Source organism: Odontesthes bonariensis, chromosome 16 (genome assembly GCF_027942865.1).
Source record: "Odontesthes bonariensis isolate fOdoBon6 chromosome 16, fOdoBon6.hap1, whole genome shotgun sequence".
Classification (NCBI taxonomy): Eukaryota; Metazoa; Chordata; class Actinopteri; order Atheriniformes; family Atherinopsidae; genus Odontesthes; species Odontesthes bonariensis.
Window position 1 is genome coordinate 11,250,413 of NC_134521.1, and position 22,262 is coordinate 11,272,674.

Genomic DNA, 22,262 nt, shown 5'->3' on the forward strand with positions numbered 1-22,262 from the left:
ATGGGAACTGGTTTTTGAAACAGCTGGTGGAGCCGCACTTTCTGCCCCTCTCAGTCGCATCTTACGTTATTATTTTGAAGGGAAACGACATGGATTCCGTTTCCTGTGTTCTGAGGATCTCTTTTCCTTCGGGACTCAAGAGGGAAGCGTGGACTTGACCGCCAAACATTGGAGTAACCAGTTTTTCTGCTTCTTTAAACATGGATTTCAGAATACGAGCCGCAACGAAAGAAGACTGCAAAGACATATCGAGGATGATCATGGTGAGTCGGTGCCGACTGGTTGCAAAGCTCCAAAAATGCTCCAAACGCTAAACGTGATATCAAATATTATGTGCAGGTTTTTCACGTCTCTTTACCTGATAACTGATTATATCAAACCATTTGCAGGAGCTGGCGGTTTATGAAAAAATGCCGGACCAAGTGAAGATATCCCACGAAGGTAATTCATCTAAAAATACATGTTCGAATAAAACTTTATTAACCCTAAAAGGGAAATCAAGGCAGACCACTAGAAGATCTTCAGTTTAAAAGCTAAGATGTACACTTTACGTAGATTTGTTTTATGGACATTTTACAGACACTTTGACCAGTTGAACTTAACAAAATGGATTATGTATCAGTTCCACCAATGACTCACTAGATGTCCCCATCATGAATGCTCTGGAATGCACCTGATACAGCATGCCAAAATGGCTTCTGTAAAACACTGTTAAAGCTTCTCTTTCTGAGCAAGAGAAACTCACACAAGACTAATAACAATCACAAGGTGTTAGGTCCATGTTTAGTGTCCACTGAAGCCATAACAGAGTGACAAATATAAAGAATTTAGAAATGCTTTCCCATTGAAACGTGTTTTTCCAACTCTTTAAAGGGATAGTTCACCTCTTTTGACATGAAGCTGCATGACATCCCATATTAGCAACATCATTTATTAAATTTGACTTACCCCCTGCTGCGTCCTGTGAGCCGAGTTCCAGCCTCGTTTTGGCGTTGACGAAGGTACACTAGTCCGGCTAGTTGGCTGGGGCCACAAAAATAAAACATTTTGCTTCTAAGAGAAAATAGAGCCAAGCGATTGTGAGGTCTGACTTTTTCCTGGAGAACGATTTTGTGATGCAAATGTATTACTCTTTTGAACGCATATTGTTTTGAGAAGCAAAACGCTTTATTTTTTAAACCCCAGCCAACTAGCCGGACTACCTTCGTCAACGCCAAAACGAGGCTGGAACTCGGCTCACAGGATGCAGCAGGGGGTAAGAAGATGTTCATAAATGATATTGCTAGTATGGGATGTCATACAGCTTCATGTCAAAAGAGGCGAACTATCCCTTTAATAGCTCCTGCTCTGGTATTTCAGCCATGTCTTTGACAGCGAATGTAAAATGTAATGTACACCCTGAGATTAGATATTACGGACACTGCAACCAAACATGGGTAATTATACACCGAGTGCAGTACAGCCAGCCTGATAAGCTGACCGGCATCTACAGGTGCTGGTCAACGAATTAGAATAATTTGAAATAGTGCAATCAATAAATTCTTTGAATGCATTTTTCGTGCAGAAAGCAAATCAGGTGTTCACCGCACCTGTCCTACTCGTTAGACTAATCACAGAACTCGTTACCTGTAAAAAATTTGCTCAGCTGGTCTTTCCAAAAGGCCCATTTAGGCCATTTAACTGTGACACTGTTGTTTTATTGAATTAGAATAATGGAGAAACCGTTTCATTGAATTAGAATAATTTTTATTATAATTAGAATCATCACTTTCTCAGTATTTTGTGGCTGCCCCCTTGGCTTGTATGACTGCCTGAAGTCTCTGCGGCATCGATTTGACCAGCTTGTCGCAAGTTTCCGCACTCACAGCTTCCCAGGCAGTGGCGATGTTCTGCTTCAGTTGGTCCAGCGTATATCAAGATGTTCTGGAAACGTTCCTGATTCCGACTGTTGAGGAACAGTTCGGCGAAGAAGACTTCATATTTCAACAGCATCTTGCACCGGCTCATGCGGCAAAGTCGACCAAAGATTGGTTCACTAAAAAACAGCTTGAAGTTTTGGCATGGCCGGCCAACTCGCCTGACCTCAATGTCATTGAAAACCTTTGGGCCATCGTCAAGCGGAAAATTCGCGACAGAAAGCCTACTACGCTGGACCAACTGAAGCAGAACATCGCCACTGCCTGGGAAGCTGTGAGTGCGGAAACTTGCGACAAGCTGGTCAAATCGATGCCGCGGAGACTTCAGGCAGTCATACAAGCCAAGGGGGCAGCCACAAAATACTGAGAAAGTGATGATTCTAATTATAATAAAAATTATTCTAATTCAATGAAACGGTTTCTCCATTATTCTAATTCAATAAAACAACAGTGTCACAGTTAAATGGCCTAAATGGGCCTTTTGGAAAGACCAGCTGAGCAAATTTTTTACAGGTAACGAGTTCTGTGATTAGTCTAACGAGTAGGACAGGTGCGGTGAACACCTGATTTGCTTTCTGCACGAAAAATGCATTCAAAGAATTTATTGATTGCACTATTTCAAATTATTCTAATTCGTTGACCAGCACCTGTAGTGTTGGTGATTGCTCTGCAAGTTTGGACCAAGGACCTTCATTTCTTTAACAGACTTTATGAGGAAAGGGTGCAGATCCGTGGAGACCAGGGAGCCTGGCAAAGCAGAGGCTGAGGTGTTGAACTGAAGCCACATTGTGGAGGTTAAATGTGAGAGGTGCTCATATGTTTATTTTTCTTTCATATCACTCACATGAGATGCACATTGTGAAAAAGTATTGGGACAAGCTCTGCGAATGAAAACTATTCCAAATGAAACTTTCAGTGCCGAAAGACAGAAGTCAACTCAAATTTCCCTCCGTATTTAATCAGTGCTGTCTCATCACCAAACAGCCAAACCTTGCAGTACACAGAGAACGCTGCACAAACACTCATTAGATGTGAAGCTGCAGCTGCTAAAAGGAAGAACTCACCAAAGTCCGTCTTTTTTCTTGCCTGGTTTTAGTCATAGGCTGAATCTGTTTCACCCTGACGATGTTAACAGTGCAAACTAATGACATGGTCAACATCAGATTTAGAATATCCACATCCTGCAACAAAAGAGTCTCTGAACACATCAAAGAAAGTAATAGTTTCCGCTCAGTATCATCATTAGTCAACAGTCATTATGCGTCATATCACCATTATGAGTCAAAAAGAGGATGAATTTATCTAAACTTGAGAAGCCTGAATGTGTAAATGACCCGTGTCTGCTCCTCAAAGTCTCCTTTAGAAAATTCTATCTGAGGGAGGACTGTAGCCATAGTTTTTGTAAGGCATGAATCAGCCAGTCTGATGCAGTGAGCACATGTTGCATTCACTGCTGCAGGACAGCTTGAATGGAAAAATAACCAAGGAACAAGTGTTCAGGAGCCACACAATGAGCTTCATGTGTGCGTCAGGTAGCATACATTCACTTCTTTGCTTTTGATGTGTGGATACTGCACAATGAGACCTTAAATGAGCTTCGAGAAATGTGTTTATATTTGCAGGCTGAGTGACAGGAGTTTCTACTTTTTGTATTTATTGCTTCTGAAGTTAAGTTTCAGTTTGAATTGCACTCAAGTCAATCAGTCTCCTAATAGTTGTTTGAATGCCAGGTTTCTGTCTCAAAAGCGATGCATGAGATAGATACATGAGTAGATAGTGACACGTACGCACTCATCAGCCATCAGCTTGCTTTTACTGGCTCGAACCCTCTGTTGCTTGCAGAAATGCCAAAAATCTTTCTGTTAGATAAATTCTGCACAGATCCAGGTCCAAAGTGATGTGAATGCTCATATTCTTAAAGACACTCAGTGGGGTTACATGGCACTGAAAGGATAATTGGATAATAATTGACTAAATTACAATAAGACTGAGTTATTAAGTTCACGTAGAGACCTTGATCGTACACGAAATTGGATCGGATTTAGACCCCGAGATAATTCGGTTGAAAGGCACACTAATGTTACCTGACTCCCGCCCTCTGGTTGTGTGAGGAAAGGGAACGCCCCCGCGTGTAGTTGGTGAACGCAGCCAGATGACGTGAGTCAGGTTACACTAAATGTGCATGTAGACGGTGAATTAGACTTTGCGTTCTGCGCATGCTCGAGATTTTTTTCCCGGGGTCGTGACCCGGAACGGATCATTTTTCGGATCAGCAAAAAAAATAAAAATAAAAAAATAAAAAGACAAAGAAACATGTTTTGTCTTTTTGTTTATTAATACTTTTAAATTATTAAATGCAAAATGCGTGGCCATGCTCGATTTGTTTCCACTGTTGTGTGGCTTTCTTGTGCCACAGTGCCTACACACCGTCACGGTTTTATCCACCAACCTCTTTCCTTCTTCATTAAATTTGACAGGGAAGTGCTCCCAAAATGCTCCCAAACAGGGGACGTAAATGACGTGGGGCGTGGAGCTCTTCTGTTCCTCCGCTCGCCATGACCACGCTGTGTTGCAGGTTAGGAGTTTTCTTTATGTTAGCTATCGCTATGTTAGCTATCGCTATGTCAGCTACGTGTTATGTCTGTGTGGTAACCTAGGCGACAGGTTTTTTTTGGCAGCGTGAGTATATGGAAACAGACGTAGCACTAGAGGCAGCAGTTATCGTTACAGTAGTCACCGAAGTCTAGCCTACTTTTATTTTCCATGCCCACTGTTCTACATGTTGTACGCTGAGTACAATAAATCACAAACAAGCCATAGGACTGTTTGCTTATTGAAGAGGGAACTGTTGCAGACTTTTACCCAGAGCGTGGAAAGTAGCTCTGTCCCTGGAACTAGCATGAATGGTAACGGCTGTGTGAGGACTGAACATGCGCACAATTTTTTTTTTTATAAATCAATCCGCGGATCATGTGTGTGCCGAACCGAAATAATTGATCCGAATGGATCACGGATCAATGATGATCCGTTGCACCACTAGAGACGATATTACTGTTGTTGTCGCCGTCAGAAAGAAACAAACAACGCGATGGAGAATGCTCCGTTGTGAATCACGTTTGTGCAACAAGCAGCTCATCACAGACCAAATGTAGAGGGACGTAGCTTCATCTTGCCATCTTTCTCCAATGCCTGAGTTTGTTGTTGTTTTTGGTGGTGAAGCGGTCAACCAGAAGTGGCTCTATTAGCAATAGTTGGAATGGGTACAGCGCCACCTATCATAAGATAGACATGCTTTGTGCCTCTGATCCCATTCATTCACGCCATATGTTCAAGGATAATTACCCTTTCTCAAATAAGGAGCAACTTAGTCTTACTGTAATTTAGCCAATAATCGGATCCTTTCAGTGCCATGTAACCCTACTGACAGATTTTATTCTTTTCATCATTTAAAATACAGGTAATGATGATAACAACGGACACACGGAACTAATCTGGGGCACCCACGCCTCAGTAATCCTTATTTGGACAGTTTATGGTTCGACCCCCAGCCCCTCCACATGTTAAAGTTTCATGGAGCAAAACACTGAAACTCACGGTGCCCCCTGTTATTCTCATAAGTGTGTGGTTGTAGATTCAAAACCACTGCGAGTGCAAATATATATGATGAAGAGTGCTGCGTGAGTCTTTGTGTGAAAAAAAAGGGACTTTATAGATCTGAGATGGGGCAAAAAAGTGCTGAAAAAATACGGACCATTTAGATTTATTCTCCACTGTCTGTGTACTGCACTTACAAATAAAGGAGACTAATAAATTAATTCCAGCCGTTAATCAAGTTCCACAGCTGACATACAGACAAAGTTGCCTGCATTATTTATGCATGAAATGATGAAATGAAATGCTGATCACCTTAAAATATTGAAAAAAGCAAACCCAAGTTGCTTGAATTCTTTCCATCTGATGAGAGTGAACCTACTGTCATGTTCAGGAAACCACACCCAGGTTCTATATTGTAACATAACATAGTTTGTTATTATAAGGTTGAACTGTTGTCATAGCGATAAGGATGTTTTCTGACCAACCTCCGTAAACACTGGAGTTAAAACGGTTGTGAGTCTAATGCACTAATTTCCAGAAACAAGAATATTTTATCTGCTGCTCTTAGCAGAAAACCTTGTAAAAATGGATTTATTGATGTTGTCACACTTGATGCTTCTGATGTGTGTTCAAGCAGGTGCTGATGTCTGCTAATCACTGATTAAAAAAGTTTATTTAGTCAGTTTCTATTTGTTTTTACTGAAGAACTGGAGCGGGACGGTTTCAGCCAGAATCCCTTCTTTGAATGCCTCGTTGCAGAAGTTCCTGAGGAGCATAAATCAAAAGGAGGTAAATGGTGGATCAAGACCTTTTTGGTTGTTGTCTTTCTTATTTTTGATAATACAAGCTACAACTCAAGTCCCCAGAAAGTTGGGAAACTGTTTGAAATGTAAGTAAAACCAATGCAATGATTGACTAATCTTATAAATCAACATTTTATACACAATAGAACATGTGGAAATGTTGAAAATGAGACTTTTTACTATTTAATGGGGAAGAAAAGGAAGTTAATCTGGAAATCTTTGGCAGAAATGCATCTTTAGGACGGGGGCAACAAAAGACTGGAAAAGAAACACCAGGAGGAACATATTGCAACTGATTCAGGTTATTTACAACAGGTCAGTAACACGATTGGGCATTAAAAGAGCACCTTAGAGAGGCAGAGGTTCTGCAGTCTGCAAAAAAAGCTGCGTCTACAATTTCAGAACATCTCTGTGTGAAAGAGTAAAAAGAATCGAGGTTCTTACATCATGAAACACAAACTATGACGACGAAGACCCAGGGCTGTTGAGCAGCTAGAGTCCTAGATAAAGATGGGACAACATTCAGGTCTCACTTCCAATATTTAATCTGTTTTCAATGTTTTGTTGTGAATAAAATATTTGTTTGTAGAAACTTTAAATCATTGCATTCTGTTTTTATTGATACGTTACACAGAGTCCAAACTTTTTTTGATTTGGGGCTGTAGTTAAAGGGTTGTAGTTAATCTGTTGTAGTTAAAGGGTTGTAGTTAATCTGTTGTAGTTAAGGGGTTGTAATTAATCTGTTGTAGTTAATCTGTTGTAGTTAAGGGGTTGTAGTTAATCTGTTATAGTTAATCTGTTGTAATTAATCTGTTGTAGTTAAGGGGTTGTAGTTTATCTGTTATAGTTAATCTGTTGTAGTTAATCTGTTATAGTTAAGGGGTTGTAGTTAATCTGTTGTAGTTAAGGGGTTGTAGTTAATCTGTTGTAGTTAATCTGTTGTAATTAATCAGTTGTAGTTAAGGGGTTGTAGTTAAGGGGTTGTAGTTAATCTGTTGTAGTTAATCTGTTATAGTTTATCTGTTGTAGTTTATCTGTTGTAGTTAATTTGTTGTAGTTAATCAGTGTTAGTTAAGGTGTTATAATTAATCTGTTGTAGTTAATTTGTTGTAGTTAATGGGTTGTAGTTAATCTGTTATGGTTAATTTGTTGTAGTTAATGGGTTGTAGTTAATCTGGTGTAGTTAATGGGTTGTAGTTAATCTGTGTTAGTTAAGGGGTTATAGTTAATCTGTTGTAGTTAATCTGTTGTAGTTAAGGGGTTGTAGTTAATATGTTGTAGTTAATTTGTTGTAGTTAATGATTTATAGTTAATCTGTTGTAGTTAATCTGTTATAGTTAATTTGTTGTAGTTAATGGGTTGTAGTTAATCTGGTGTAGTTAATGGGTTGTAGTTAATCTGTGTTAGTTAAGGGGTTATAGTTAATCTGTTGTAGTTAAGGGGTTGTAGTTAATATGTTGTAGTTAAGGGGCTGTAGGTAATCTGTTGTAGTTTATCTGTTATTGTTAATTTGTTATAGTTAATCTGTTGTAGTTAAGGGGTTGTAGTTAATATGTTATAGTTAATTTGTTGTAGTTAATGGTTTACAGTTAATCTGTTGTCTTTAATGGGTTGTAGTTAATCTGTTATAGTTAATCTGTTGTAGTTAATGGGTTATAGTTAATCTGTTATAGTTAATTTGTTGTAGTTAATCTGGTGTAGTTAATGGCTTGTAGTTAAGGGGTTATAGTTAATCTGTTGTACTTAATCTGGTGTAGTTAAGCTGTTGTAGTTAATCTGTTGTACTTAATCTGTTATAGGTATTCTGTTGTAGTTAATCTGTTGTAGTTAAGGGGTTGTAGTTAATCTGTTGTAGTTAATGGGTTGTAGTTAATCTGTTATAGTTAAGGGGTTGTACTTAATCTGTTGTAGTAAGTGGTTGTAATTAATCTGTTGTAGTTAATCTGTTGTATTTAATGGGTTGTAGTTAATCTGTTATAGTTAATCTAGTGTAGTTAATCCATAATATCTGTAGTGAATTTTGTGTTTTGGTGTCTCTGCTTGAATGTTTTAAAACTGGTTTCTTTCATTTCCTGATAGGGTTCACAGTCGTCGGGTACGGCCTTTACTTTTACACCTACAGTACCTGGAAGGGACCGTCGGTGTATTTGGAAGACCTCTATGTGATGCCAGAATTCAGAGGTACTGTATGTGTAGACCGAGATATCAACAAGGCTGGAGTAAAAAGGCTGTATAAGGAAGTTTTTTTTTGAATATTGTCTTAATGTTTTTTTAAATATTACTCCAGATTTAACTTACATGTTTGTTTTTTTTCATAATTTCCTAAATAGGAAATGGGATTGGGAAAGGTTTACTGAGCAAAGTTGCTGAGGTAAGTTTGTTTTACTTACATTTTTGGCACCTATCATTATAAAATGTCTGAAATGAGTGTTGTTGTGGTGTAGTAGCTTTTAATCATTTTGAAAGTGATGAATGTTAGAGTTGAATGAGTCAGTTTTGTGTGATATAGAGCATGACTAAGCACGGGACTGTTTTGTTTTCTCAGGTGGGGAAAAAGAAGCAGTGTGTCCGGCTGCAGCTGTCCGTGCTGAACTGGAACACTCCCTCTCGAGACTTCTATGCTGCCAAAGGAGCTCAGGACCTCACTGTCAGCGAAGGCTGGCACTTTATACGCTTTGATGGGCAAAGCCTGGATAATTTAGCAAATGAAGCTCCTAAAGATTAGAAGTTCTCTTAAGCCAGTCACATTTATTATATTTAATGTTAACTTTAATTGTAAGTATTAAAAATCTGATGATTTCAACATTTTCTTTGACTGTTTTGTGTTTTCCAGTCTTGGCGTCATGCATTTTTTTGGTGTTTGGGATACTGTTTCACAATGATGTTGTATGTATCTTCTACATAACTTATAATGTGCATCCATGATACATTAAACGTCTCCTGAAGAGTCCGGTGATGCTGATGAAGACACAGACCAGCAGCACTGATTCGACCTGTCAATTTCCATCCAAGATGTGACACCATAACCAGTGTTCGAATTCCGGGGGTACCGGGGGGGTCTGACCCCCCCCGATTGAGACTTGATACCTCCCAAATGGGACTAAATTACACTTTTGGGGGGGTACTAAAAAATTGTATCTATTATTACAATCAGGTGTTGAAAATGTCTTGTTACTTAGTATTTTTCAATGTGTACTATGAATAACCAAATAAAATGCGTTTTGGAACACCCCTTCAATGGACTGTACCACCAGCGGGCGTTTCGCATCTTCGCAGGCAGCTCGCGCATAGTCCAAAACATCGGCAGCACTGAGATGCAGGGTTTTGATGCCCGTTAAAATGATGTTTGAGATGCGAGCGCGTGGAATTAAGCTGTCAAGGTAGAGGTTTCCCGTGATTTGTTAAATGAAACTAACAAATCAGACTAATATTATTTCAACTTTAAAGCACTGAACTTACAAACACTCAAGACAGGTGACCGCCCTTCCCTTTCTCCCGTGAGAAAAAAGTTAGCCTAGGACATTAATTGATCCGCAAAAAGTCCGACCGGTGGATAATTTGAACACTGACCATAACTATCCAGAAGGTGGCACCAACAAACAATTTATGTAACATCATTTGCTCTAAAAAGTCTGTTAATAGTTGTCTGTGTTTCTTAGGCTGCGGCTACACGAAAACGTTTTTCACTGTAAACGATACTTTTTCTTATCGTTTCGCTGTCGCGGCCACACGGAGCCGGCGTTCCCACTACCCCAAAACAATAGTTTTTGAGAACGGGTTCCAGAGTGGGAAAGTTTGAAAACGGCCTCGTTTCGTTTCCATTGTTACAGCTAAAACGTTTTTGCGTCAGTCAAACGTTGACGCTGTGAGACAATTTTAACACTTCTCTATTGTCTCACAGTGTGGCGTGACAGTGGCGTGTGTATTGCATCGTTTCATCGTTTTCATCCGTTTTCGTCTGGACCTGAGTCTTTACAGCAGCGCGTTGCCGTGTGGTCGCAAGAATTTTCGTACCCGTTTTCAAAAAAAACCTCGTTTCGTTTTCGTGTACCCGTAGCCTTAGAAGATCGCAGCGTCTTAGGAATGAATTTATCACTGATTGGTTTAGATGACTGAACACGTCACCAAAAACACCAAAAGTCTGATTATTTTTATGGAGACTAAAGAACTTTCTGGACTTCTTATCCCACAGAGGCTAAAGCTTTTTGAGCTTGTCACCATTCTACTGAAAAGACATCAATAAGGAACAGGGCGCAATTTGAATCTTTTTTAAACAAATTCTGATACAGATCTAGATCATATGTGCATAGCAAACAAACACCTTTTCAATTAGGACAAACTTTACATACTTCAGCGTAAAAAAATCAAAAGGATGAGAGGATTGAATGTTATTGTAATGTATTTTATTTAGAGTAATTCATCCTTCATTGTCATGTAAAGCGCTAAATGAATGTGAGTGAGCCCTCAGACGTAGGCATTTCTCCCGTAGTTGCTCGGTGCAATTTGAGATGCTGCCACAGTCGACAGCACGTGTCCTCTGGAGGTCGGCTGGTACGGATATGAGCTAAAGCACAGAAGATGTGTGTCATTTAAGACCATATAGAGCAGCTTCCCAATGGATTTAAGGTTTTAGACAGATACTCACGTTTTTTCACTGGGGGATTTGAATTTACACGAACACAGCAGGCAGGAGCCTCCACAGATGGCAAGAACTGCTGAAGCCCAGCCGATATACAGGCCCTCTCCTATCTCATACCTGTGATAGAATAAAGCTTCTCTTATATTCTGCTGTGCATGAAGGAGTTTCAGCCCTTTGAATCACTGACTCAGCTCATGGGGACTTACTTGATTCCAAAATAAAAGTCGTTGAAGAACTCCTGTGTGATGTTGGCTGCATACCAAGAGACCGTAATCATGGTGCAAATCCCTTTAAAACACGAAAGGTGGTCAACGTCAGTCACGTTGAATATTATTACATTTGCAGATACTACTCATACACTGAAAAAACAACTCATAAGATTTACCTAAAAAATCCTTTGTAAATATTTTCACTCAAATGATTTAAGTAATATTTAATGCTGCAATATTAAGTAACACTCACTTGCCAGTATCAAGTAAATTTTACTTACCATAAAACATAACAGTTTTGAAGATATTAAGTAACATTTACTTAATTACATCTAAGTTTTAAGTTATATTTATTTAAACAAATTAGGTAAAGTCTACTTGTTTTTCATTGGCAGGAACATAATTTTACTCAAAATTTTAAGTAAATTTTATATTTCTGTAGTATTTGCTGTTATGAAGTAACTTAGTAGATTTTAACGATACACTTTCAGAGTAAAGTTTATGTAGTATTTCTAGGTTTATGTACATACAACTATTAAACATTTAAATTGTATGAGGAAACCTAAGTAAAACTTACTCTTCCCCCATAATTCATGTATTACGTTAATAAAATGTTTAATTTTACTTAAGAAGCTCTAGTTCTTACTGAATCTTAAAAATACAAGGTAGAAATCATGACAGTTATTCTAATAGAGTTTACTTCACCAAAAGTCACTTTTTTCAGTGTATAAGAAGAAAAGATAGATTAAGACAAAGGGAGTTTAAAAGGTTTATATACCAATTCTGCATGTTTCAGTTTAACAGATCGGCGCTTCTCAAAGTCAAACAAACACAACAGAATTTCAGACAGAATTTAATAAAGAGCAATTTCTTTGTCCATTAGATCCCGAGTTAGTTAATGCTGGCCTTGTATTTTACATTGTGTGACTGATACATTCAGAATTCATCGACCTTTTTTTAATATGAGGCTCTCTGTCGACGGGTTGGTTTGTTAGATTAGTGATAACCTTTTTAACTGGTCAGCCATTTGCTGATAGCTTGTCTTCTGTACACAGAGGTTAGAGCAGCAGACATGTTTACTTACCCAAGTGTTTTTTGGACAGATTAGTTCAGGGTATGCATGTATCTATCTACACACACACACATATACATACGTATATATATATATATATATATATATATATATATATGTGTGTATGTATGTGTGTGTAGATAGTTTTGCATGAATATATTTTGAAAGATTTCTAATGCAAGCTCAGACATTTTTGTGCAGTTTGAAGTCATTTCGAAGTACAATGCTCATTTAAGATGCGTGGATTGAAAGGTATATACCTTGAAGTAGAAAGAACACGCCTCCAATTGCCGCAATCCTTCCCTTGAGAACGTAGTTGTCCGCGCCTATTTTAGAGCACTGCATTCCAACAAGAGTCGCCACGAGCCCGAACGTTCCAAACACGATGGAAGTGATCATCAGTGCTCGGGAGGCCTGGATGTATCCTGTGGGAAAACATTAGTTGATGCATTCTGTATACACATAGAAGTTCCATGTAAAAAAATATATATATATATAACACCAGTTATGTCTGGTAGTAAAAGCAGATCTGTGGAGCACCAAAAAATATTTGATGCGTTCCAAATGGTTTAAACTGACACACAAAGACAAGGAACCCATCCATCCATTATCTATACCGCTGAATCCGTCGATCGGGTCGCGGGCGGGCTGGAGCCTATCCCAGCAGTCAATGGGCGAGAGGCGGGGTACAACCTGAACAGGCCGCCAGTCCATCGCAGGGCCACATAGAGACAAACGAGACAAACAACCATGCACGCTCACGCTCACTCCTAAGAACAATTTAGAGATGCCAATCAACCTAACATGCATGATTTTTTTTTTGGACAGTGGGAGGAAGCCTGAGTACCCGGAGAGAACCCACGCATACACGGGGAGAACATGCTAACTCCACACAGAAAGGCCCCAGCTGGGTGTTGAACCTGGAACCTTCTTGCTGTGAGGTGACGGTGCTAACCACCACACCACCGTGCAGCCCAAGACAAGGAACCATTTGGCTTAATTGTTTTAGGTCTATGGACTTCTCTAAAGACAAAGGTATAATGGTGCAGTTGTAAATTACATGAAATCTTTAGATAGAGTGAAGTACCAACTCTCTGGAACAAGAGTTGAAAACAGCTTTCATACCAATGCAAAATGTGATTATCACCTGTTAACAGGAAGATATAATGCAGATCACTTACACAGTGCCTTAGAAACTGTTTTCAGCATAAAGTAGCAATAGAGCAATACAGTCATGTCCTATGTAATTGATGTGAACTTTGATAACACATTTACGCATCCATAAAAAAGAATGTTGGTGTCGCAAGCCAGACGTATTGGTTTGAATGGCACAATCATTTTTGTGATTATTTTGAACAGTTAAAGGATAACTGCAGTATTTTCAACATTAAGCCTCTTTTCTGAGTCGTCTGCAATGTTTTAGAATGTTTTTTCAATACCTCCCAAGCCATGTGACCTAGTGACTCCAAACCAATGCAGAATAGTTCTCCTATGTAGTACCAACCACACACATCTTTTTATACATAAATTGTATGCACACTCTATTTTATATGATTTTTTTTTTAAAGGACAAGCCATTATTTCCTATAGGGAATGGTCTTTTTTTTCAATACCTCCCAAGCCATGTGACCTAGTGACTCCAAACCAATGCAGAATAGTTCTCCTATGTAGTACCAACCACACGCACCTTTTCATAGATCAATTGTATGCACACTCTATTTTATATGATTTTTTTAAGGAAAAGCCATTATTTCCTATAGGGAATGGTCTCTTTTTTTCAATACCTCTCAAGCCATGTGACCTAGTGACTCCAAACCAATGCAGAATAGTTCTCCTATGTAGTACCAACCACACACCTTTTTTTAAATCAATTGTATGCACATTCTATTGAATTTACTTTATTTATTTATATATAACCTAAACACAAACAAACCAAAACCAAACCAAAGGCAAGCCCCTGTCTGTCTAACTACTTTAGCCCCACATTGCGTGCTGATATTTGAAAAGAAAGAAAGTTTTTTCCTCAACCTTGTCAGCGGCATAACACACACAGCCATTGCCTTTTCTTGACTTGACTCAACTTCCTCTTGTCCATGTTCAAGCACTGGGTATGGAACCACCTGTCACATTTATCACACTGGATCTGTTGAATTGAAAAAATAATTCATGATTTATTAATGTATATGATTTTGTCAGTGGTAGGACACTTAAGTTTAACTGGTATCACCAGCATTGGGGAAGTTGCTCAAAAAATATTCATTACATATTGCTCATATGCTCATTTTAAAAATGTAATGCATTACTTTTCTTAGTTACTCCCTGCCCAGAGTAATGCCTTATGTTACTTGTTACTTTAAAGAGATTGGGGACCAAGACATTTAACTGCTGCTCACAACAACTCACCCAGTCTGTAACAGAAAGTGCATGTCCAGGGGGCTTGTCAGAACCACACAATTGAGCATGTTTCCTCATCAAAGACTGAAAGAAAGCGTATTTGTATGACACATTTAATCTGAATATATGTGGAGAGCCTTTAAGTTACTCAAATATGTTGTAGATACTCTATATACCTGACGCCTCAAGGACTTGGAGAGCCATTTCTCTCCTCACTTCTTCCATGGCTTTCCTTGAGGTTTCAAACTTCATTTTGTGGAGTTGAGGGAAGGCTTCCATCATTGCTCTCGCCATCTAAATGAACAACACTGCAGTTATTGAAATTGTCTTTCTCTTTTAAAAGATAACTAAACCATTTGTCAACACATGCTTGGTGGGGAGGAATTACAGAAATCTTCCATGTGTGCAGAAACATCAAAATAGAACCTTATTTCCACCACCGCAAACATGAAAGAAACCATCATGTTTCCTTTATACTACACAGATCAACTTACTTTGACAACAATAACACCACAGCTGTAACCATCCCTTTGCACTGGGTGGGGCATTACTCCTCCTTTCCACTGAACATCCACCCAGTCAGTTTTCCCATGACGTGTTCTTTTCATCTTCAAGTATTCTCTGAAGAAATGTGACACTTTTCTTTAGGTGCTACCAAACGTTGTCCATTCACAGATACAATGTAGTTCATTTCAATTATGAGGGATATGGACAGATCTTCAAAAATATCTCTGTCTGACTTCCCACAAACAGCCGCCATTGTTGAATAAAAGTACACATGATTGACTTTAAATGTTTGGAATCCTAGTTTGAATATTTACTGTAGTCTCTGGGCGGCATGTGTGGAGTCCTCAAGCTCAGAGGATGCTGGTGAAGGATCCAATTGAAACACTGTGCCAGAGTTTGCATGAATGTACTTTGAAAGAAGAGAGGGTATACTGTAATAATAATTTATTTCACTATGTGAAAACAAATATCTGAATGGAAAAAAATTAAGAAAGCAACAAAGCAACAAACCAGCATGTTCCAATGATTATTATTCACATGGACGAATGACAGAATTGCGTTGTAGTTTTCAAAGTTTACCTACAGGACAACATGAAAAGAACAATGATGATTTGATGAACGTGTTTGAACATAGTTCGTTGTTTGCCTATGGCAAATACAGTATCATGATCTATATCTTGTGTAAATATTTTTTTTTATAAAACAAGTACGCTTTCATACAGTGAAAATGCATAGTTTTTCCTTGTGAAGAGGACTTGAAGATTCTCATCACAGCTATTTCATGCACTATAGTAAATTACCATCACACAACAAACACATCAAATGTACAAACAGACACTGAACATATTACCTTAGGTAAACTTTGGCGGTGTACTGTAGCTCTGTCACCAAACAAAATCACACCTGCAGTGTAATGGTCCATCAAGTAGATGGTGTCCACCACACTGTATGTATAGGCACTGAGATGCATCAATCCATGCATTATCTGATAAACACAACATAATGTTTGATTAATATTAACACATAACATCGCCATATGAACGTAAACTACTTTTTTTGGACATTGAATTGAATAATAATTCTGGCCTATATTGTTCATGTATCATGAGATCACCACTCACTCAGAGTAGTAGAGTAGAGTTTCTGGGTTGTCTAAGATGAAATAGAGTGGTTGACACTGAAATTTTGATGATTGGTCCTGTCGGTCCTGTCTGCATTATGGACTGTTCAATTTCGGTGTGTAACATCTATACAAATAGGAAGCCTATCCCATAATTGTCTTCGGTATCATTCATTTTCAGCTTTTGTAGGGAGGCGTGTGTGTGTGCGTGTGCGTGCGTGAGAGTGTGTGAGAGAGAGAAAGTGTGTGTGTGAGAGAGAGAGTGCGTGCGTGAGAGAGAGAGTGCGTGTGTGAGAGTGTGTGAGAGAGAGAGTGGATAAACTGAAAGACAGTTAGACAAGCAGTGAGAGGAAGAACTTTTAATATGCCTACTTCTCCTGTCAACCACAGGTGGGGTCGTAGTGACTGTAGCTCAGTATGGTGGATGAAGATGGTCCGACCTTTCACTTGTGATGGCAGTACTGCAACAATCAACTCTGTTGCCCTATTTTTCCACAGCAAGGTTAGCTGAAAGTCAATCAAGTAATTAGGCAGCAATTAAGGTCTATGATCTATGCTTTAAGTCTATGTTGTGAAATGTGAGCTGCTATACAACAATGATTCTATTGTATCCTCATTGTCTCTACCTGTGGCAAGGATGTGGAAAAAATAAAACACAAACATTTACCTACTCATGTATTTCATGACCTTTATGTTACACCTGTCATTTAAAAACTTTACATTACTTACATGTGCATCTTCAACCCGTTGATTTTGCTCCACTTTAGTTTTCTTCTTGTTCTTAGTCTTGTTTTTGGGGTTGGGAAGATTTGTAGGAGGGTTGAAATATTTGGACTTGTGCTTTGAGCTGCCAGAAGAGGAGTCCCTCTTACACCACTCCTCTTCTGGGTCATCTTCTGGCTCAACAGAGCTTTGAGCATTTCTGTCCAATATTTCGATTGGCAGGCTATGTTGAATTATGTGTTCGACATACCTTCCCTGAACAGAGCTAAACATTTTCAAAACAAATTCTGCGGGTCTGAGATATTTCTTTTTCCCCAAAATATTGTGCTTCACCAAACCAAACCTTGCTCTCTTCATGTGTCTCTTCAACATCCACGTCACGACTCTGCAAAATACACTTACGCAGGTACCTTTCACTGATGTTAACTGTGTCGGTCACCTGTTCAGCATCAAACAGCACACACATGTGGTAAAAAACCTCAACGGCTTCTGGCATGTTTGTGCAGTTTAGCAGGTACACAAAACTGTATGTTGCATATTCCTTTATGCCTCTGTCACTAGTATTTCTCCCAAAGGCCTGGGAGACTGCCTTCAGTATGTGTGCAGAGCACAAATGGAGCACCGTGAAATTTGGAATGTCTTTGCTTTGTCCCGACACAATCTGAAAAGCTCTGCAAAGGTATGCAGAGACATTCTCTTGATTAAAAGAGATGAGCACACTGTTCATCAACGCCCAGCTATAATCTGTCTCTAATTGTGCAATTTTTCTCCTGGTAATGTGGGACAGCCTTCTCTTGAACTCCATAAGCCAGTGGGTTATTGATGGAACACTATGGCTGTTAGTAACAAACTCTGCAACTGGCAAAGGTGGCTTGTCCTTTCCCATTCCAGGCAGAACCAGGGCATAATATAGCACTCTTTTGGACTGATTGGGGACTTTCTGAACTACCCCACCGGTCGCATCAAGGTAGAGGGTAGTGGGCATGGGTCCTCTCAAATGTTCAGCCAATATTTGCAGGCCTGTGCCAGTATATAAGTGGATCGCAAAAGGGTCAATCTGAAGTAGCTGTAGATAGCCGTTCGATGAGGCATGCCGACCACTCTCTCGGATTATCCTCTGAGTGAGCATTACTTCCAAAAATTGATCATTGTGAAGTCTTGCAACATTTCTGATCTCAGAAGATATTTTTTTCAAGACATCCTTTGTGAGGCTTCTGGTTAGATTACCAGCCATGATCTCTTCCACAGGTGTGTTTTTCAACAATTCATAATAGCAGTTGCTCACACCCCTTTTTACTGCTTTCACGATCTTTCCTCTCCGCAGATATCTTGCAGGCCTACATTTTCTCTATGACTGAAGGTGGCCGACTTCCCCAAACCGTGTCACCATGATGGTAACATTCTTTGACTTTTGTTTTGGTGGGCTTTTCCTGCTGAACGTATAAACTGCCTCACATCCTTGAAATGTGCACTTAGCTGTATTTTGTCTCCCTTGTCTTTGTCCCTGAATGTTGCTTGTTTTCACTGTCACTTTCCCTGTCACTTGCTTCAACTGTTGGTGGTCCTGTTGGTGTACCTGTCTCTCTCTCATTGTCTTCTTTCCCTTAATATGATGATATCCAAACAAATATTCAGAGTTATGATATCCATAAATATTACATTATCCAATATTACATCCAACATCAGTGTGTGACCTCATAAATGCCCTTCTGAAAGAATGGTCAAAAATTCCCATAAACACACTTGTTAAATAGAATTTATTGAGAAGTATGGACTAGCTCTATGCCAACTACAGCTCTGTTTACCAGCCTGTCAAGTCATCCAACATCCCTCTTCTTTATGCTACCTTCCCAGCAAAATTCAGCATAGGAAAGGACACTGGCAATATTATTAGTGCCATATAGCAGAACAGTTCTTCATTGGTTAGGGGTTTTTGGGTTCCATAACATGGAAGCTATTGAGCAAACAGCTGTTTCCATAAGAAATGAATGGGATTCTTAAAAAAAAAATCATATAAAATAGCGTGTGCATACAATTGATGTAAAAAAGGTGTGTGTGGTTGGTACTACATAGGAGAACTATTCTGCATTGGTTTGGAGTCACTAGGTCACATGGCTTGGGAGGTATTGAAAAAAAGAGACCATTCCCTATAGGAAATAATGGCTTTTCCTTTAAAAAATCATATAAAATAGAGTGTGCATACAATTTATGTATAAAAAGATGTGTGTGGTTGGTACTACATAGGAGAACTATTCTGCATTGGTTTGGAGTCACTAGGTCACAAGGCTTGGGAGGTATTGGGGGGAAAAAAAGACACCTTATTTCCTTATTGTGAATATCTGTCGAATATCTTTTGATTGGAGTCCTATGGAGCTATACGCCCTTTCGTGCCCTTATCTCAAGATATAATTTTTTCTCTAGTAATTCGAATGTTGTTTTCGAAAGAGGGTGTTTAGAAAATACCCATGGCTGAGTTTTAGATTTTTAGAGCCACTCATTTGCTTAAAAAAAGGATTTGAAGTGTATATGACGTCATACATAGCTGGTCGACCAGCTGTCATTAGCACAATGCTAGCGCGTTGTGGACAACAAGAAGCCAACCTGTAAGAAATCAAAGGGATATATGTACTCGTTCAGTAGATTTTTTACTTGAAACCCATGTTGAGCTCTCAGAAACTACTTCAAATCTGAGCGCTCTTGAGGAGACTTAGGTGAAACTGACCATTTGTAGCATCTAGCGCCATTGGGCCCATTCATTCTGGTCTCCACCGACGCTCCCAGTGGAATTCTGGTGGAACTGCAGCCAAAAAGCCGGTACAATGGGGCTTAATACAGAGTGGCAAGGCTGTTCGTTATAATGGCTGTGTGCCAAGGCTGAATCAAACGAGCACTGTTCCATTGCCGCCGCCATCTTTCTTGTTGTGCTTTCGCTTGTCTATGTTCGCTTCCACTGCCCAACGTCGCACTGCTCTGTCATCACTCCCTCAAAACCCCGCACCAGAACCCTCTGGCCCGCCCGCGTTGATTCAAAACACATCTCTGCGTTGTGATTGGTTTAGTTGCCATCTGCCAGATTCAGGGCAGTATTTTCAAAATGACAAGTGGATCGAGGCCAGACCCAACCGCAGGCAAAACATTTTGCCGTCCAGCAGTTGGCGCTGGTTTTCCAGGCTAAGACATTACAAAAAAGAATCAATAAATATTCAATAACTTCACTAGGATACAGTGTAGTGTCACCAAACTCACTACACGCTTCACTGGCCTCCTACAGATTACACTACAACTCTTGGTTTGAAAAAAATATATTTTTTCATAATTTATGGGAATTTTTTATTAGGAATATTAATCAATAACTTCATGATGATACAGTGCAGTGTCACCAAACTCACTACACGCTTCACTGGCCTCCTACAGATTACACTACAACTCTTGGTTTTGACAAAAAAACAAACATTTTTCATAATTTCTGGGAATTTTTATTAGGAATATTAATCAGTAATTAATCAATAACTTCATGATGATACAGTGCAGTGTCACCAAACCCTTCATTGGTCTTAGCATCTTTATTTAGGGTTGCACAGTACACAATACCAAATAGTGTCTTTCTTTGGTGTTAATAATAATAATAATATTTCTAATAAAAATTCCCAGAAATTCTGAAAACTGAATTTCTTTCAAACCAAGAGTTGTAGTGTAATCTGTAGGAGGCCAGTGAAGCGTGTAGTGAGTTTGGTGACACTACACTGTATCCTAGTGAAGTTATTGAATATTTATTGATTCTTTTTTGTAACGTGTCTCTTGGGTTGCACTTTGTAGACGGTCCCTGCTCGCTGCTCTCAAGCCGGCTGCACATAAACACTGATGTTATTGGTGTGGCTCCGAGGATGGCTCGTTTTGATGAAAGTTAGGTTGTAGCTCCTTGTCTGTCTTACTACGGTTGAAAATATTCTTGTTTTGTGTTTTAACAACGTTTCACTTCTGAGTTATTGATCCCGGAAGTCCGAATCTGCCAATATCTTTCCAACTTTACCGAACTCGAACATCCAGTCTTTAATACAACTCAATGGGATTTATAAAATGTCAAATAAAACACGACAGAAGCAACTTTTCGCTACGAAATTTGATATGGATTACCAGTGCACAACAGTAACCACTCCGGTGAGTTGATTATTTTGAAAACGGACGTTTATGGTGCTTTTACGGACCTTTCAGAATGCCCAATGCTTGCCATTCTGAGGCAGGTTGAGAATCAAAATTAGGCAAATACCGGAGACACATAAACATAAAAAAAGCGGTGAGGGGGGGTTCTAAAACATTGCAGACGACTCAGATATGAGGCTTAATGTTGAAAATACCGCAGTTCTCCTTTAATAGAGATTTAGATCCTCTAACAGGAGAACTTTGTGCCTCCATGAGCTTTGAGTAAATCCCGAAATAAAGTCGCACTTCTGCCAATTTATGATTATTTGCAAAATATTGATAAAGTCTGAAACATTTTTGTTCTATTGATTTCCATTATAAATTCCAAACATTTCAGGCAGTAAATAGTGATACATAAGTGTCTTTCCTTGGCTCCTTCCATGTACAATGCTATCTTAGAATAATCTATCTTTTACTTACCTGGGAGAGCAAAAAGAGATGGAAAGTCTCGACAGTTATAGATTCCTGTGGAATCACTAGCACAAGACATCCAGAGGTTCTCATAGATTGTGGAGGTTATAATTACGCTCCCTTCTTGGGTGGACTCTTTCCAATACTTGTCCTCTAGAGATATGAAAACCATAATCCAGGCAACAAAACCTAAGAAAAGTGCTATAACCTCAATGATCTCTTTCATCTTGTCAGTAAATTTCTATTAATAATTTAAAGCAATAAATAGTGCCTCTGTTGTGAGCTCTATTCGCAGCTTCTGTATCTGGTATACATTTTGGGAGTGTGAGAACTGCGGTCAAACCCAGACTAATTTGAACATTGATTTTAAGTCTGCTATTCCCGCCCAAAATTGATGTCATTTCACATACCTGGCAAGTCACCATAGAAATGTAACTATACGATGAGGAGGGTTTTTTTTTTTTTCAGACGGAGAAGATCTTTTGTAGACACATTTGTATGAATTTGAATGAAAAGAAATAAGTTTAAAAGAGCAGGATTTATGTAAATCTTTTGAACAGATTTTTCTGTCTCACACATTTGAAGCCCTTTTGACCTAAAATGACCTTATTTTACTCAGAATGAGTGTTTTTAAAAAGCCACGAAATAACGCTGACACCACCATGGCAAAATAT

General features: G+C 39.0%; 2 protein-coding genes across 2 annotated transcripts; one reads left to right on the plus strand and one right to left on the minus strand.

Moving 5' to 3' along the window:
* Window positions 1-33: 33 nt before the first annotated feature.
* Window positions 34-9,118, plus strand: sat2b (spermidine/spermine N1-acetyltransferase family member 2b). Its single transcript, XM_075487869.1, has 6 exons — window positions 34-263; window positions 390-441; window positions 6,216-6,299; window positions 8,393-8,494; window positions 8,644-8,684; window positions 8,859-9,118. The coding sequence occupies exons 1-6, from the start codon at window positions 201-203 to the stop codon at window positions 9,036-9,038; spliced, it is 522 nt and encodes a 173-aa protein (XP_075343984.1). The 5' UTR covers window positions 34-200; the 3' UTR covers window positions 9,039-9,118.
* A 1,659-nt stretch (window positions 9,119-10,777) lies between these two features.
* On the minus strand, window positions 10,778-21,814 carry LOC142402274 (claudin-15-like). The gene is made up of 5 exons (XM_075487865.1): window positions 21,598-21,814; window positions 12,494-12,658; window positions 11,159-11,240; window positions 10,959-11,069; window positions 10,778-10,877 (listed from the first exon to the last, which is right to left on the minus strand). Exons 1-5 carry the CDS (start codon window positions 21,812-21,814, stop codon window positions 10,778-10,780), a joined length of 675 nt encoding a protein of 224 aa, XP_075343980.1.
* Window positions 21,815-22,262: the final 448 nt, after the last annotated feature.

What these genes read in the sequence shown, in the direction of transcription:
- LOC142402274 (XM_075487865.1), bottom strand. Translation starts at nt 21,814, where the DNA reads ATGAAAGAGATCATTGAGGTTATAGCACTTTTCTTAGGTTTTGTTGCC. An exon ending in ATCTCTTTTTGCTCTCCCAG is followed by an intron (nt 12,659 to 21,597) that starts GTAAGTAAAAGA and finishes GTTTTCCCACAG; the next exon opens with GATACATCCAGGCCTCCCGA. An exon ending in GACTTTTATTTTGGAATCAA is followed by an intron (nt 11,070 to 11,158) that starts GTAAGTCCCCAT and finishes ATTCTATCACAG; the next exon opens with GTATGAGATAGGAGAGGGCC.
- sat2b (XM_075487869.1), top strand. Translation starts at nt 201, where the DNA reads ATGGATTTCAGAATACGAGCCGCAACGAAAGAAGACTGCAAAGACATA. An exon ending in GGAGCATAAATCAAAAGGAG is followed by an intron (nt 6,300 to 8,392) that starts GTAAATGGTGGA and finishes ATTTCCTGATAG; the next exon opens with GGTTCACAGTCGTCGGGTAC. An exon ending in TGTGATGCCAGAATTCAGAG is followed by an intron (nt 8,495 to 8,643) that starts GTACTGTATGTG and finishes TTTCCTAAATAG; the next exon opens with GAAATGGGATTGGGAAAGGT.